The sequence below is a fragment of the Populus euphratica genome, unplaced genomic scaffold, assembly GCF_000495115.2.
Source record: "Populus euphratica unplaced genomic scaffold, PopEup_1.0 scaffold257.1, whole genome shotgun sequence".
In the NCBI taxonomy this organism is placed as follows: Eukaryota; Viridiplantae; Streptophyta; class Magnoliopsida; order Malpighiales; family Salicaceae; genus Populus; species Populus euphratica.
The window spans coordinates 181,179-197,395 of record NW_011500139.1 but is presented as its reverse complement, the minus strand read 5'-3'; the positions used below and the strand labels follow the sequence as shown (position 1 = coordinate 197,395).

The window sequence follows — 16,217 nt, the reverse complement described above, 5'->3', positions numbered from 1 at the left end:
ATTTGAGCTATAAAATTTATGTTTTACACTCATTTTGAACACAGTAAATAAAAATTGAAGGTTACGTTGTCTATGTTATTTTTTGGTTCCATTATTTTAAAGAAGCATAAAATAATACCATTTTTTTTTCATAAAATCAATCTTTAATTTAACTACATATTATTAGACAAGAAAGAACATGCAAATTAAAATAGATTATAACATATTGAATCATGCCAATATAACTTCTAAAGAAAAAAAAAATTAATGATGAAAAAAAAAAAAAAACTCTAGTAAACTAGAAAAAAATAATGAGAAAGGGAGGTAAAATTTAAATGAATAGGTATAATGAAACAACAAGAGATGGCTTGGAAGATAGGAACTCAATGGTGCATGGCAGGCAATGTTGTCCTTTTGTTTCCAGGTCTCCTCACCATTCGTTTCCCTTTTTTTTTATTTTTTATTTTTAAAAAGATTATCCAAACAGATCCACTATTAAATTTATATGTCTTTCAGAGCTCTTCTGGACAAAGTCCAAACCAGTCATTTTTGCTTTAGAAAACAAAAAATAGTATTTTTCATTCGATTTTTATTTTATTTTTAAATAAGATTATAATAGTACTTTTACAATACCAGCAGACGCTCTTATTATATTGTCCACCTTGAATTCTTTTTAAAATTTCATTCCATGGCTTCTGACCCCTTCTTTATTATTATTATTATTATTATTATTATGTAAAAAATAGTTTTTAAAACAGTTATTAGGTTTTATTGAATTTATGATTTGAATTCCAAATTTAATAAGTTAATTTAAATTAATTTAGATAAATTTAAAATGAAATCATCTCAATTATTCAGATTATTTTTAATTAATTCAGCTATCTTTAATTAATTCAGCTACTTCAGCTCAACCTTTATATAATTTAATTTAAAATTTAAGTTAGTTAATGAGTTGTGTTGAGAGGTCTCTAGATTAACTTGTTGGGTTGATTTTGATAATTTTTCGAAGTAACATATATGTGTTGTATTATTTTTATGATTTTTAATATATTTATCTGGAAATTATTAAAATGTTATTTTTTTAAATAAAACTTGCTATTTTAATGTTAAGATGCAGTATAAAAGATTTTTGAAAAACATTAAGCCAGTTAAATAGACAAATGTTTTAATTAGAAATATATATTTTTTATTATTATTTTTAGTTGTTAAAGATTCTTTTGTACATGTGTATTGACTGCTTTTATTTTTATTAAATGAATGAGATATATTAAGAAGTTAGATTTTTTTTTTTCAAATAACAAATATTAATAAGAAAAGGATTGTTTCAATGAATTTTAAATTATTGGTTTTCTTATTAAAAAAATATTATCATATAATTAAATTAATAAAAAATTGAATGTTGAATAGTAGTGTAATATTAGATATCTTAATCTTATTTATTTTTCAATTTCATGATTTGGTTTTTAATTAGGATTAACTACTTTTTTTAACATTTATCAACAGATATAATTTTTATTTTATTTTATTAAATGAATGCATTAAAAAACTTTTGGTTTGAATCCTGACATAGTGTAAGCCATTTATCTAATATATATAAGCCTAAATTTTTGTGGATGCAAAGAATAATGACTAAAGGTATTTTTAGAGGGCGTGAGATTTGTTTTATAAAATATTTTTTTATTTAAAGATATATTAAAAAAAATTTTAAAAAAATTATTTTTCATATAATTATATCAAAATAATTCAAAAACACTATAAAATAATAATTTATTTTTTTCAAAACTTTTTAAAAACATAGCTAGACCGTAATCTCAAATAAAAAAAATTTAATTATATTTAAGCTTGAATATAGACCAATTTAATTTATAAAAATGACCCATTAAGGCAAGTTAATTAATTCATATCAAAATAACACTAAGGTTTCCATAAATAAATTTTTTTTGACTTGGTTAATTTTTAGAATAATATATATATAGAATAAATACTCAAAACTCAATAAATAAATATAAATATTTATTTTTTATTTAATAAGTAAGATATAGATATATTATAAATCCGAGCAATGATTACTATTAATAATATACTAAAAGGCGTGGAAAGAGCAATATAGCTTCTCCATGCCTATTGATTATATTTATATATTATTATTATTATTATAGCCTTTTAATTATACTTATATATAATAATTATTATAATTATAATTTTTTGTTTTTATTTTTTTATTTTTTTGTTTTGTATGCCTTTATGGTTTTTTTTTGCTTTTTTCTTAGCCTTTATGGGTTTTTTTTGCTTTTTTCTTAGTGTTTTTTCTTTTCATGAATTTTTTTGTTTAATTTAGTTTGTTAATGATAAATTTTTTTATTTAGTTATCAGACTTTCATGATACAGATCCCGAGTTTGACAGGTTAACCTGGTTTAACGAGTCCCGAAATTTTATTTTTTTTGCTTTTTTTTTCTTTTTAATTAATTTTTCTCATTTAGTTTCGTTTGTTAATGTTAAATTTCTTTCTATTTAATTATCAGATTTTTATGACACGTATCCCGAGTTTGACAAGTTAACCAAGTTAATTATGGGTTAACCCATCAATTTTTTTTTCCTATTTAGTTATCAAACTTTCATGACGCGAAATTAAGGTTTGACGGGTTAACCTGGTTTGAAGGGTTAACCCAGTTAATTTAAATTTTTTTTCTTCATTAGTTTTTTTAATCCCGTTGATTTTTTTCTTTTTTTTAATTAATCTATTTAATTATCACACTTTTATGACACAATCTTGCAGCCAGACCCACATCCAAGGCTCTTGAGTTCGGTGTTGCAACCAAACTCACTTAAACTTGAGTCATGTAAGTTTAATATTATTATAAATATTATTCATAGGTCAAGTGTGGAAGCTAGACCAAAGGTTCTTGGGTATATCTTTGCAGAAAGACATAACACTCTTAGATCTTAGCCTTTTTTATATTTTTTATGCAAAAAAAAAAACTCATGACGTATGCCTTTATTTTTTTTAAAAAAAAACCTTTTTATTGTGGACTGCATAGTACAATCCATAGTGAAAAAGCTGATGCCTTTAGTTTTTTTTTTTTGTTTTTTTCTTTTGTAATTATTCTTTTAATTTATTTTCTTAATATTAAATTTTTTTATGTTTAGACTTTCATAACACGGATCCCAGATTTGACGAGTTAACCCAATGGATTCATATTGTTTTTCTTTTTCCTCATTAGTTTTGTTTTTCCGATTTCATCTTTTAATATTGTATGCAGTCCACGGTGAAAAAGCTGATATCTTTATTTTTTTTTATGCCTTTTACTATGAATTGCACAGTCCAATCCACAATGAAAAGGTTGATGTCTTTTTTTTTCTTTTTAATTAACTTTTTTTTTATTTTTTTTGTTGATATTAATTTTTTTCTATTTAGTTATCAGACTTTCATGACATGGATCTCAGGTTTGACAGGTTAACCCAGTTAATTCAGATTTTTTTTATTTTTCTTCATTAGTTTTTTTTCTTAATGTTGGTTTTTTTTTTGTTTTTTTCTTTTTAATTAATCTATTTAAATATCACACTTTTATGACACAACTTTGCAATCAGACTCATATCCAAGACTGTTGGGTTTGGTATTGCAGTCAGAGCCACTTAAACTTAGGTCTTTTAAGTTTAATGTTATTATAAAATATTACTCTTGGGTCAGGCGTTGCAGTCAAACCTAAGACTCTTGAATATAGTTTTGTAAAAAAATATAATACTTTTAGATTTTAGCTTTTTTTTTTTAATATTTTTATGCAAAAAAATTAACCTGTGGTATCGCGCGGGTCATGCAACTAGTACATTGCTGAAAGAGGTTGCATATACCATTTGAGCATAACAATCTCTTCCTACACACTAGTACACGTGGTGCACATGCAAGCAAGATTATTTGTCTTTTCTAGACCTTATATTTTTTTTTAAAAAAATTGATTCCTCTTAATTATTTTAAATCACTAAGATTATATTTTATTTTGTAAAGGCAAACTTTTTTTTTCTTGATATAATAGGATATTTGTATCTAGGCAATAATAAAATAAAATAAAAACTATAAAGTTGAATATCAAGAAACTAAACATAAAATGATCAAATTGAAAACAAATCAAAATTGAAAACAAATCAAGGATAAAAGAAAGGTTAAGTCTCTTTCCTAACCACGAGAACTAAGTTATTATTTTAATAAAATGAGAGAGAATATAAGTAAAAAAAGTTCAATTAATGATAAATTGGCCACACAACGCTTACACGCGTTACTTTAGATAAAAAAAATATGAAAATGCTTCCAATATTATGGTAAAAAGATATTTTTAGTAATAGAAAAACGCTAAACACATCATCCATATATTGATATATTGATGTGTTTTATGTACATGCCACTAATTTTTATTTTTTAATTATTCTTTTTATATGACAAAAGAGCTCAAATGAATTTTATCATAATATATACCAACTAAAAAATTCCTTATGTAATTATGAAAAACTCCTTAAAATCAATTTTAAATTTTTAGCTACCAGGTTATTTCATGCTGTTTACTTTTTATTATCTTCAATGCCTAGTGAAGGAACAAATTGCCCTTCATTTAACATGAAATTTATGTAAAAACTATTTAAAAATTCAAAAGTGCCCCTTGACTCTAGTGTGGGAATCATTCATCGTAGCATTTTATCCTTGTTTAAAAAGTCTTCATGTTTAGCAAATGGAGCAAATTATTCTTTAGTCCCTAGATTTTGAAATTAACCATAGCTTAGTCATTTATGTTTGAGAACCTTCAATTCTTTTGACACTCGTTGAGTAATGTTTTAAGAAAAGGGATCAAGTTATAAGATCTCAAATAAAAGGGAGTAATAAATAATTAGGTCCAAAATCCAGGGACTAAAGAGAAATACTCTTAACACATAACAAGAATTTTCCTTGTCCTTGTAGTCTTTGGTCTTCTACAGATTAGTAATTTGTCTACATACACAGCTCAATAGATTAAAGACACTCTATCTTCTCTCTTGTCTCATCCTTTCTCTTACTAAGTAAGTAATCTCCTAACCTTTATCTTATACGACGATCAAAGTTTTCAAATCTATTCTTACAGTGCACTGTTATGTTTGCCTTTGGAGTTCTTTGACTTGTGGGTTCTCTTCGTTTCGTTTGTTTTGGCTGTAGAGGTAACAGTTTATAAGGAAAAAGGAAAAGACTTTACCTTTTTCTTGTTCGAATCTTTCATTATCTGGGTTTTATTTTTTATGAAATCAGAAATGAGATTTGAAATTTCCTAACCAGGTTTACTTGGTTCTTTGGTTTATTTTGGGTTTCTGGGCTATATTGATGGAGATCTCACTCTCTTTGTGATTATGTATTTTTGGCCACTAATGTTTCATTTATCAGAAGAGCTTATGAATCTGATGTGTAACAAACGACGGTTCAAGCACTGTTTAGGTCACCTGGGGTTTGGATTGATAGCCATAGTGGCATGCTAAAGCGAAGAAAATTTGTGCTACTGCAGATTAATTTAAGCACTGTTCTTGTCTCTGTGTAATTGTGGAGCAGCTTTTGTATTATAATTACTTTATGGATATAGATAGTCCTATAAGTTTTGCTTGGTAATGGAACATAAGAAGCTTGTTTTAAGAATAAGCTTTGTATGATTAGTTGCGTTGTTACTAAAAAAAAAACATGAAATTCCCCAACCAGACCGTGTAAACATTTATATGTTGTAGGTAATCTGATCTGGCATGATGGGTGGAAGTGCAATGGATGACGATTGGGAGTTTGCTTCACCATCAAATGGGGTTCGAACAATTGTTTTAGTTGGACGCACAGGCAATGGAAAAAGTGCAACCGGTAACAGTATTCTTGGAAGAAAGGCCTTCAAGTCAAGGGCTAGCTCATCCGGTGTTACCAGTAGTTGTGAATTGCAGAGAACTGTACTGAGAGATGGTCAGATTATCAATGTCATTGATACTCCTGGTATGGACAGTAAGCTATTTTGCTAGGACCAAGTTTTCTGGAAAATGTTAAGATTAATTAGTCTTAACATTTTCCAAAAAACTTGGTCCTAGCAAATCATTCCACTTCATCCTATTTGTTAGTTATGTACCGCATAATTTTTATATGGCTTCATGGTGCATAAGAACTAACAAATTAGCTATTACAGGACTCTTTGATTTTTCTGCTGGATCTGAATTTGTTGGCAGAGAAATTGTCAAATGTATTAATATGGCAAAGGATGGGATCCATGCTGTCCTAGTAGTTTTCTCAGTTAGGACCCGCTTTTCACAAGAAGAAGAAGCAGCCCTTCGCAGCTTACAAACTTTGTTTGGAAGTAAGATACTTGACTACATGATTGTAGTCTTCACTGGGGGAGATGAGCTTGAAGATAATGATGAGACATTAGAAGATTATTTGGGCCGCGAGTGTCCACAACCTTTAAAGGTTACTCATCTTGTTTTTGTTTTTATTTTTTCACCTATTACATTTATCAATTGGAAACTTAGTATGATTTCATTTGTTACTTTGGCTTATTGTTTGAGTTGTGCAAGTATGGTATCTCAAGATCTTAAGCTCTTTATTTTCTGGAAGATTAAAGGTGTCTTTAGTATGTTGGATTTGAACATAGCTTGTAGCATACAACTCCATGTTGATTAGAGGTGAAAGTTTGCATATTCTCCCACTTTGTTGGTCTCCAGAGAGAGTTATTGTTCAAGTTTGCAAAATTTAAAGATTACCATGCATTACAGCTGCCCTTCAACAAACTAAAATTTAAAGATGCTATAAAGCTGGGAAATTTATTAGATTCTGAATTTTAATTAAAAGCTCTAGGAATATATTCATTTTACTAAATGGTTTATCTTCTTATTGAATATCTTCCCAGAGTTTTCTTTTAACTTTTCTCTTCTTTTTGTTTTTCTGCATTCTGTAACTTCACTTGTGCTATTTAGTCATGATTCTGTGTCTTTCTTTAAGTTAGTGGGAACTATAATAAATATTGTGCAGAAATTTAGTACTTTTGTTACTTAAATCTATACTTTTGATTTGGTTTTCCATAACTGTCAGTAAAGTTGCTACAAGAATTGACTCGTTGTCGATTGAAAATAAATATCATGTGTACTTTTGCTAAATCATATAGATCCCAATGCTCTTGCTTGGTGTGCCACCTTTCTGAGTTATAAGATTTTTTATTGCAACTTACTAACTTATGCCTATTACATGGTTGAAAATGAGTTTAGATGCAAGCTTACTTATTACCATTACATTCCTTATCATCGACTTGCTTATTAGTGCTATTGAGTTTTAATTTAAATTGTTATGAAGGTAGAGATAAGACGGATTTACTAGATTTGAGCTATTGCTAAATTGTGCAGATCCAAATGCTCAGGCTGGTGTCATGTTATGTTGTTGACATGATTATTAGTTGAAAATAAGTATAAATGCAAAGCTTAATATTTGCAGGGCAGCCTTGTACAAAAAAGTCTTGGCTGGCCAGTGCTGATCATGCTTTAAAACCTTGAAAATGTTAGTAACTTGTTTAAGAAATAGCTGACATTTGGTTGAATGAGCGAACTAGTTTAGTTAGTTTACTGAAAAACTGTCTGTCAGATGAGTATCTTTGGAAGTTAATTTCTTTCTTTGTTATCAACAATAATGATGATACTACCACCAGATTTTGTCAATGTCAAAAGTAAGATTGTTATTCAGGTGAGAGATGGAATGTTTCTGCACTTGAGTGAATGGCCGGATATTTACCTGTAGTGATTAAATGCAGGATAACTCATGCATTTTGTAGTTTATTTAAGTACATGACAATTTATTGAAATTTTTTTTGCAGGAAGTTCTCAAGTTGTGTGAGAATCGACGAGTTCTTTTTGATAACAAAACTAAAGATTTATTTAAGAGAGCTGAGCAGATGCAGGAGCTTCTCTCCCTAGTAAACAGGGTCATGGAACAGAATGCTGGGCAACCATACAGTGATGAATTATTTGCTGAAATACAGGTTGGTTTTTTGTAAACTTTGGCTATGCTTTTGTACTTCATTGTAAAATTTTTGGGAGGTAACTTGATTGATATGATAGAGAGGGGAAATGAACTTCCGTGATCAACAAGAAGAGGTTAATTCCTTGAAGGGGAACTTTTCTTTACGAGAAATATCAGAGTTGAAGGAGCAGATGCAAATACAATATGAAGAACAGCTGAAACGAGTAACTGAGATGGTATTGCTCAATTCCCTTGTTTTCACAGGTTTCCCATGTGCTCTTGTTTGTAGGATCTGAAGATTTAGTTTGTCTTTAAAACGGTCATGTGCCTCCTATGTTCTTAAAAGATCTCTCTCAGCAAAATCAAGATTCATTTATTCCTCAGGAAATCCTTATTCTATGTTTAATGGTACTGGTCAAATTTTCAGATTGTAATTGTATGATTACAAACATTAGAATTTTGTGTGTAGTATATTCTTGAATCCTCCTGCTTTTCATAGAAAAAAGAGTAAGTGCACCTTTGTGTGGGAAACTGCATGCTGCCATTGATTTACTAGAAAAAAGAGTAAGTGCACCTTTGTGTGTGATTTATTCAATCTGACATTTTATGAACTATTGTTGCTGGGAAACTGCATGCTGTGATTTTTTTAATTCACAATGCACTTACCATAGCTCAAGATTTAGAGACAGTATAGATATTCATGATTTTAATGAATGACGCAGTTGTGGAAAAATAATGAAATCTTGCTGCAGTGAAAATTAAGTGGCGACAGTTTAGATTAGCTATTTTGAAAGCAGAATCATTTTGAAAAGAATGAAACCCCTTATCACATAGATTTTGTCTCTCTATTCCCCTTCCAGGCACAGTATCGAATCTTGACCCTTATAGCCTCTCCCATTTAGCTTGTGGCCTTGTCTAATATGGCTGGGTACAAGTGTATCAATTATTTTTTGATTTCTATGTTGACGTGCAGGTTGAGATGAAGCTTAAAGAGGCAACCGGTAATCTTGAGCGGCGGTTGGCAGAAGAGCATGCCGCTCGACTTCGCGCAGAAGAGAATGCACAATCAGAGCAAAGGAAATCAAATGAAGAAATTCGCAAGCTTAGAGAGAGTCTAGAGAAGGCTCAGGAGGAGCTCCGTAATAAGGGAGGCTGTGCCATTCTCTGACACAATCGACAGACCATGTTCAGTTGATTGAAAACGTACGAGAATGATATTGTGTTTGATGTTTATATTGTGGTTTATGCATGCAGTGCTCTCGCTGCAAATGCTTCTTTCTAGTAGTACATGATGCCTGAAATGATACGGTTCCAAGTAACACATACATAATACATACATAATATAATTGTTAGTATATATTTTCATAATGTAGTTGATTGAAAACGTACGAGAATGATTTTGAGTTAATGCCTGTTTTGTCTAAATTAAATTAAATTTTATTAATTTAAACCAATTAAAATTTGTAAGATTTAATTTCAAATTAAACAAATATTCAATATCTTTTTCTTTAAAAAAATAACATTTTTAGCCAAGTTTTCATTTAATTTTTATATTATAATTAATAAATTTATTATTATTTATTAATACATATATAATATAATTCTTAATTTATTCAATTAAATAATTACAATAAACTTTTTAAATTTACAGAGAAAAATTATTTAATGGTAAAAAAACATTAACATCCGAATCAAACTACTTTGGAACGTTGTGGAGTTTCTCGTACTCGTACTTTTGAATGGCAATGGAAGTGAGTTGGGCCGGGTCCGGTTTAGGGTATTGGTTTGGATTCATGTTTTCCTAAGCGCATAGGCAAGGGCTCTCTCGCATGGCAAGTCTCGATTACCCCCCTTTCCAGTTAGCCGGTGGATATCGATCGGTAGTTTTCCATCTCTTTCCATTTTTGCCCTATCTTCGTTCATAGTTAATGGTCGGTGCATGCTTCATATTCTTTCATTTCTCGGACTACGTGGTATTCTTGAATTAGTATTTGTTTGTGCATGTTGGTTTTTCATCAAACCAGAGTTTAAAGTTAACGAGGGAGAGAAAGAGAGAGAGAGAGAGAGAGAGAGCTAATTTCGAGTCTGCAGAGGATTAATTTCATCGAGCATGCCCTATCTTCGTTCATAGTTAATGGTCGTGCATGCTTCATATTCTTTCATTTCTCAGACTACGTGGTACTCTTGGATTAGTTTTTGTTTGTGCATGTTGGTTTTTGATCAAACCAGAGTTTAAAGATAACGAGAGAGTCTGCAGAGGATTAATTTCATTGAGCGACAAACCATCTATTTATACAGCATAATGAAAACCAAATTGCAGAAAAATCTGCTACGCGAAGAAATGGTTATAATCTTGAGGAATAGCAACGAATAGAACTGATTCAGCTTGATGAGAGATAAATAAAGTTCAAAACAAAATTTATTATCGTGATAATAATATGTGCCCTTTTAAATGTTTTTAGTTCTTTTCGCAAGTAGGACGATGTTTATATCTATATATGAACTTTATTTATCTGATAGAAATCCTTCAGACTAGAACTAGCATAACAACTGCCTTTCAACAGTGATTTAGTAGAGTTCATACAAAAAATCCTTACAAATTAAAGCAGTGCCAATTAATAATGTTGATATCTTTCCAGCTAGAACACATCCAGCTTACATTGACCTGCAGTACTTCAAGGACTGATCTTAACTAGGGCACACACTATCAGATAATATCGTAGTGTCTTCATTTTCTGGATTACATGTGTATCAAAATACATCAGTTCTCCAGTTTCTTACCTGCATGAATAATGCAGAAAACAATATCAAGTCAACATTCAACGTTTATTCATCCCATTTAAGGAGGCACGCTTTTTCAGTTAGTGAAACACGTTCTCATTTGATCATGTAAATCTGTTTTTCAATTCAAATATAAGTGAAAAAGTAATAGATAACATAGAATGCAAAACAATGACACGAGAAAATGGAAAAGGATGAGTACCCAAGATGGAGAATCTTCCTGTTATAAGTGTGTGGGTATGCAGTTCCACCCTCAAGAAAATGAGGAGCAAAGAAATTGCGAGAGGCTGCTAATGCCTGGATTGCATTCAGCTCATCTCCGGTGACCATGTTGGCTTGTTGAAGCCTCTCAACTTCCGCTATCTGAAGTTATTAAGAGTAAACAAGCTAGCGATTTAAGACAAATGCTGCTATATTTGTCAAGGATAAACAAAAATCAACAGAACCTCAACTACATTTGAAACATAAGAGAATTTAGTTTTCTGCCATACCTTGGTTCGAAGACAGGCACTTTCATTTTCCAGCTCAATCTCCTAAAAAGAGGTGTTCAAATCAATTTGAGCATGAATCAGAGAAAAAAAAGTTTCCAAAATATGAAAGTGAGAGCAAGATGGGAATTACCCTTTTCTGCATATACTCAATTTCAGCTAGCAGCAATTCATGCTGTTGCAATAGACAAGTAGAAAGCACAAAAACTATTGAGGACATATAAAAAACTGTGATACAGAAAATATTTAGAAAGCCGATACACTGATGTGCATGTTAATTATGTGCAAGTCAAAAAGAAAGGAAAGACGTACAATTTTAAGCAACAATGACAAGAAATTTGTTCCTATATTTGCTTCCATTTGTACAAGTTCATACCTTCTTTGACCTGATTCTAGTCATGCCTCTTTCGAGCCTATTCTCCAGCTGCTTTAGCTCCTTCACCGACAGATTACTCACGGCTTCTCCCATTAAGTGCCTACAAGAAAAAAGGGAAAGCATGAGCAGCACCATACTGTGACGAAGAGTGCGTAAATGATGAAAGGACCATTTAATCCGTGTGTGGGTTCAAAAATCTTGGTAAAGTCATTTGGTACATTTTCTAAATGCCATGGATATCATTACACCTAAAATGGGACGGATTATGGAAAGGGAATAGCCGGACAAATTCATTTAAGCTATAAACTTTGAATCATAATTCACATTTCAGTTAATATTGTGCACATTTACATAATTTGTTTTTCTCAGCCACCTACAGTATGCAAATAACATGCTAATATTCATCCCAGCAAATATTAATCAATTAGTTCAAGTAAGAGAATTCTGAGATGGTTTGCTATGAGTTCGGGCTTCACATAAATTTCCATAAAAGCTTCATTATTAGTATTAATATCAACGATCACTTGTGCTTACACTTGACTATATCTATTTTTTTATAGATCAGACTCCCTTTCCAAAAAATTATCTCAGCATACCACCAGGAACCAATCCATCCTATATCTCCATATGGAAGCTAGTGATAAAGAAGTTTTATAGAAGGTTTCATATATGGAAAGGGAGATTATCAAACATAGTTGGATGTCTTTACTCATTAAAAGTGTCCTTACTTCCTTGTCTATATATTTATTTTCCTGTTTATAATTTTATCTTTGTATTCAAGATGCCAAAAGGGATAGGTAAGCTTCTTTCATCCATCCAAAGATGTTTCTTATGATGCGGATGTATCAAGCAAAGATCTTCTTATAAGATCCAATGAGGAATAGTGATATGCGATAAGAAACAAGGAGGTCTCGATGTAGGCTCTCTTATATAAAAAAACAGAGCTCTACTGCTAAAATAGATTTGAAGACTCTCTTCCCCAAGTACAGGTTTATGGAAAATGATTATCTCTTTAATGTACAATCCAGCTTATGAGAATGAGATCCTGATTTTTTACATTCAACCCTCCAAGATTTGGAAGGATATTATGTTCATTATTCAAACCGACGTTCACCATGTCTTCACGAATCATTGCAAATTCATGATGGGGAATGACAGTTTAACATCCTTTTAGCTAGACAACTAGATTGGTAACTACCCTTCTAAAATAGTCTTTCCCAGACTATATCTTTTATTTACCTCTAAATCTATGTTGGTAGACAACATGGATAGATGGAATAATTAAATTTGGCTATAGTCCCTGCAATGGCGCAAACTTTTATTTCATTTTGAACAAGAACAACTATCACTTTTATCATCCTTGTTGAATTCCAACCTTTTGTTTTGCCGCAAGATGGATAAGAAAATCTAAACTCTCAATAACGATGACTTCGTCAGTGTAAAATCTTGCTCCAAAATGATGGACCAATTGCTTTACGGTGGTGCTAAACCATTCTAATCTTCTATTTAGATAAAATTAACCCCACCAAAACTGCAACTTATAAAACTAACCCCACTAAAAATACAACTTTTCCTCTAGCTCCTTGTCCAAGACAAAGTAACCACAAGAGATTTTCCATTTCAACATGACTACCTCACTCTTTAGAAATTAAGTTGCACTTTCTTTAATAAAAGCTTAGAATCTTCAAATCATTTTTTCATTCATTTCCATTTCACTTGGAATATATGGACGAAACTGCTTTCTAATCAAGGCTTTTGTAGTGTTTTTTCAAAATTTGTTAATAATATGTGTTATTAATGGTCTTCCATGGTTAAAGACAAGCAACAAAATCTCTTATGGTAGCTTCTTTTCTCATATGTTGTATGAAATCTTTAGCTCTGCCAGGATGATGTCATTTTTAATATTACCTTTAACCTCCAAATCTGTTTCTCCATGGTGCGCTGAAGTGTCGCTTTATGAATAAGACTTGATTCTAGCTCCTTGGAGCTTAATATAGAGGATGTTAAGTAGGAAGAAGTTGATTTCTTATGTTTTTTTTTGTTCCCTCTAATTGTTGCGCTCTCCTGTTTCATGCAACATCTTTTATGCTTATCTTTTCTTTATTTTCTTTCCTTTACTTATTCATCTAATGTAAATAAGGCTATTATCTTTGTAGCCATTTTCTTGATAAAACTTTTGATTATTATAAAAAAAATTGTACAAATTCATTTAAGATAAACTTTGGTGCTCGCAAAAGATAGGTTTACATAATATTTTTTATATCTAAAAGGTAGGTTTCAAGGTATCGATTTTAATTTTTTTCTTGTAAAAAAAATTAAAACTGCAACTCATATTTTCTTTATGGTGAAATGATTTGGAAGTTATATCTCAGGTGATAAATTGGTTGGGATAACAGTTGATCTTGCCTTAATCTTTTGATGACTTTTCTTATTATGGAACCTATGCAAAAAAAATAAAATAAGAAGATGTGGTGGTTGTTCTTCTTTGGTATACTTTGGCCTATTTGGAATCAATTACTACAATAATTTGATTTTTTAATAAGAAATAAACAGATTGGGTTGGAGTGTATTATTCTTTTTTCATCGAGTTTCTATTTAAACAAAATATAATGATGGGAGTTTCTGTTCTATCGAGTCAAATTTACTTTGTTCATTAAATGATTTTTTGACATGAACTAAAAGGATAAAATCATATAACCATGTAATTCTGATGGAAGTTTTTCAGTTAAGTCTTATTGCACCCTAATTGATAGTACTCTTTTGCTCATGATAGAGTTTTTGAAACCAATGTCTAGATTAAGAGGGACCCCTCTGAAAGTTCAGGTGTTTCTATGATTGATAGTTTAGAACAACGTTAGCACAAGAACTTTTCTCCATTACCAGAATTTTTTGCTCGCCACAAAAGCTTCATATGTCTTTTGTAACTCAAATTTGAAAACTTTATAGCATCTTTTTATACAATGTAACTTTTCTAGGAGTGTTTGGATGAAAATTTTAGATCGGTGGGGTATTCAATATTATTTGCCAAGCACTCTAGACTCGCTGCTTTTGCAATGGCCTGGAATGGTGCTGAGTATATTTCAAAGATTAGCTTGGAGACTAATTTTCAGTAGTACTACTTGGAGTATTTGGTTGTTGAGGAACAACATTGTTTTTAAGGAGGGAACTATAAGTTTGTTTGATTATTTCTCTACAATCCTTCATCGAATTGCTATTTGGTTGCATACTTTGGATTCCAACTTCACTTATACAGGAAATGACCTCATAAAATCTTCTGATGGCATCATATTATGGTGTAATAAGAAATCTTACATAGTTTCTTTGTATTTTATTGTAGCAAATCAGTTTTGTTTTCTTTTTTCTTTTTTCTCCTAAGTTTGTTTTTTTTTTCTTTTTATCTTGTCCAAGTATTTTTCTTTAGCTATTGGTTTATTAATAGCCTTTTCAATATACTCTCAATGATTATCTATAAAAAAGAAAAATATGAGAAATGATTCTTCTTGACTACCTTCTATGCAACCTTCTATGCATGTTCAAGTGGAATGTTGATGTGTCTTCAAGTAATAAACCAAGACCTTAAGGAATTAGTGGTGTTCTCAAAGATCATAAAAGAAAATTCCTTTGTATTTTTTCTTGTTTGACAAGTAATATGAAATTTAATGAAGCTACATTCTGGCTATTCAAAAACCTATGCTTTTGAGTATTGACTGCTACTATGCTTCTACAAATTGATGAGTTGTTGAATCAAATTCTTACAATGCCATTACTTGGATTAAAAGAGAAAATGTTATGCGGCCTTGAAGCTTGCAAACTAAATTCAATGATATTTTTAATGCATGCAATAAGCGCATTTCTGTGTGTTTTAATCATGTTCATAGAAAGAAAAATTATATTGCAAACTATTTGAATTTTTTTTTAATTAAGATTCTTTTATGCTTGATTTTGATTATTGATTTAGTTTTGTTAGCACATTTTTAACTTTTTTAGGGGTCTGTTTGGGAGTGTGATTGCATTTATTTTTTAAAGTGTTTTTTGTGATGAAATGTATCAAAATGATATTTTTTTTTTATTTTTTAAAATTTTTTTTAAAATTAGAGCATCAAAACATACAAAAAATTATTTTTTAGTAAAAAAATTATTTTTTAGTAAAAAAATTTGAATTTTATAAAAATATAGATTGACCCACGTTTCTAAACAAGCTCTAAGGTTTTTTTTGTACCTTTTTAATTAATCCACTTAACGGTCATAGAAATTGATTAATAAATCTCACGTATTTCATATATATATATATATATATATATATATATATATTTCTCAATTAATTTGTTAAGAAAACGTCAAGAATAAACAATTGTCCCCTAGTTTGATAGTTGTCTGTTTTATTGGTTAAGACCATAAAAAGTTTACCTTTAATTTTTTATTGCAAAAACTGAATCAATTAATAATGTAAATTTGTACTGTGCAGATTGTACCTGTTAGAATTCTGTAGCAACTGAATTTGTTGACGCAGCTTTGCTGATTCTTGTTGATAATACTATATTTCATCCATTTAATACAGGAAAAGTAAGTCAGAGGAAATGAATTGAGCAAAGATTCAAGGACTTGGAA

The 16,217-nt window shown here is 30.2% G+C and overlaps 2 protein-coding genes across 5 annotated transcripts in view; one reads left to right on the top strand and one right to left on the bottom strand.

The window, feature by feature from the left end:
• The first annotated feature begins 4,936 nt into the window (after window positions 1-4,936).
• LOC105110584 (protein AIG1-like) lies at window positions 4,937-9,327 on the top strand. 4 transcript variants are annotated; one of them, XM_011005662.1, is made up of 6 exons: window positions 4,937-5,027; window positions 5,711-5,960; window positions 6,148-6,425; window positions 7,819-7,983; window positions 8,063-8,200; window positions 8,938-9,327. In XM_011005662.1, exons 2-6 carry the CDS (start codon window positions 5,726-5,728, stop codon window positions 9,130-9,132), a joined length of 1,011 nt encoding a protein of 336 aa, XP_011003964.1. In that variant the 5' UTR covers window positions 4,937-5,027; window positions 5,711-5,725; the 3' UTR covers window positions 9,133-9,327. The 4 variants fall into 4 exon arrangements, with proteins under 4 accessions (XP_011003964.1, XP_011003966.1, XP_011003965.1 ...); XM_011005664.1 differs by having other exon boundaries at window positions 4,938-5,023; XM_011005663.1 differs by having other exon boundaries at window positions 4,944-5,083; window positions 5,709-5,960.
• Window positions 9,328-10,449: 1,122 nt separating this feature from the next.
• Window positions 10,450-16,217, bottom strand: part of LOC105110593 (agamous-like MADS-box protein AGL11) — a 10,567-nt gene continuing 4,799 nt past the window's right edge. Inside the window, exons 2-7 of the mRNA XM_011005679.1 lie at window positions 16,082-16,143; window positions 11,610-11,709; window positions 11,367-11,408; window positions 11,237-11,278; window positions 10,948-11,108; window positions 10,450-10,745 (exon numbers count right to left, since the gene is read on the bottom strand). Of these exons, the coding sequence (XP_011003981.1) occupies window positions 10,742-10,745; window positions 10,948-11,108; window positions 11,237-11,278; window positions 11,367-11,408; window positions 11,610-11,709; window positions 16,082-16,143 (411 nt within the window). The 3' untranslated portion in view covers window positions 10,450-10,741. The remainder of the gene's footprint in view (window positions 10,746-10,947; window positions 11,109-11,236; window positions 11,279-11,366; window positions 11,409-11,609; window positions 11,710-16,081; window positions 16,144-16,217) is intronic.

Excerpts from the sequence above, each read along its gene's own strand:
- LOC105110584 (XM_011005662.1), top strand. The coding sequence starts at position 5,726 with ATGATGGGTGGAAGTGCAATGGATGACGATTGGGAGTTTGCTTCACCA. Across the intron at positions 5,961-6,147 it reads CAATGTCATTGATACTCCTG|GACTCTTTGATTTTTCTGCT; the intron begins GTATGGACAGTA and ends TAGCTATTACAG. Across the intron at positions 6,426-7,818 it reads AGTGTCCACAACCTTTAAAG|GAAGTTCTCAAGTTGTGTGA; the intron begins GTTACTCATCTT and ends TTTTTTTTGCAG.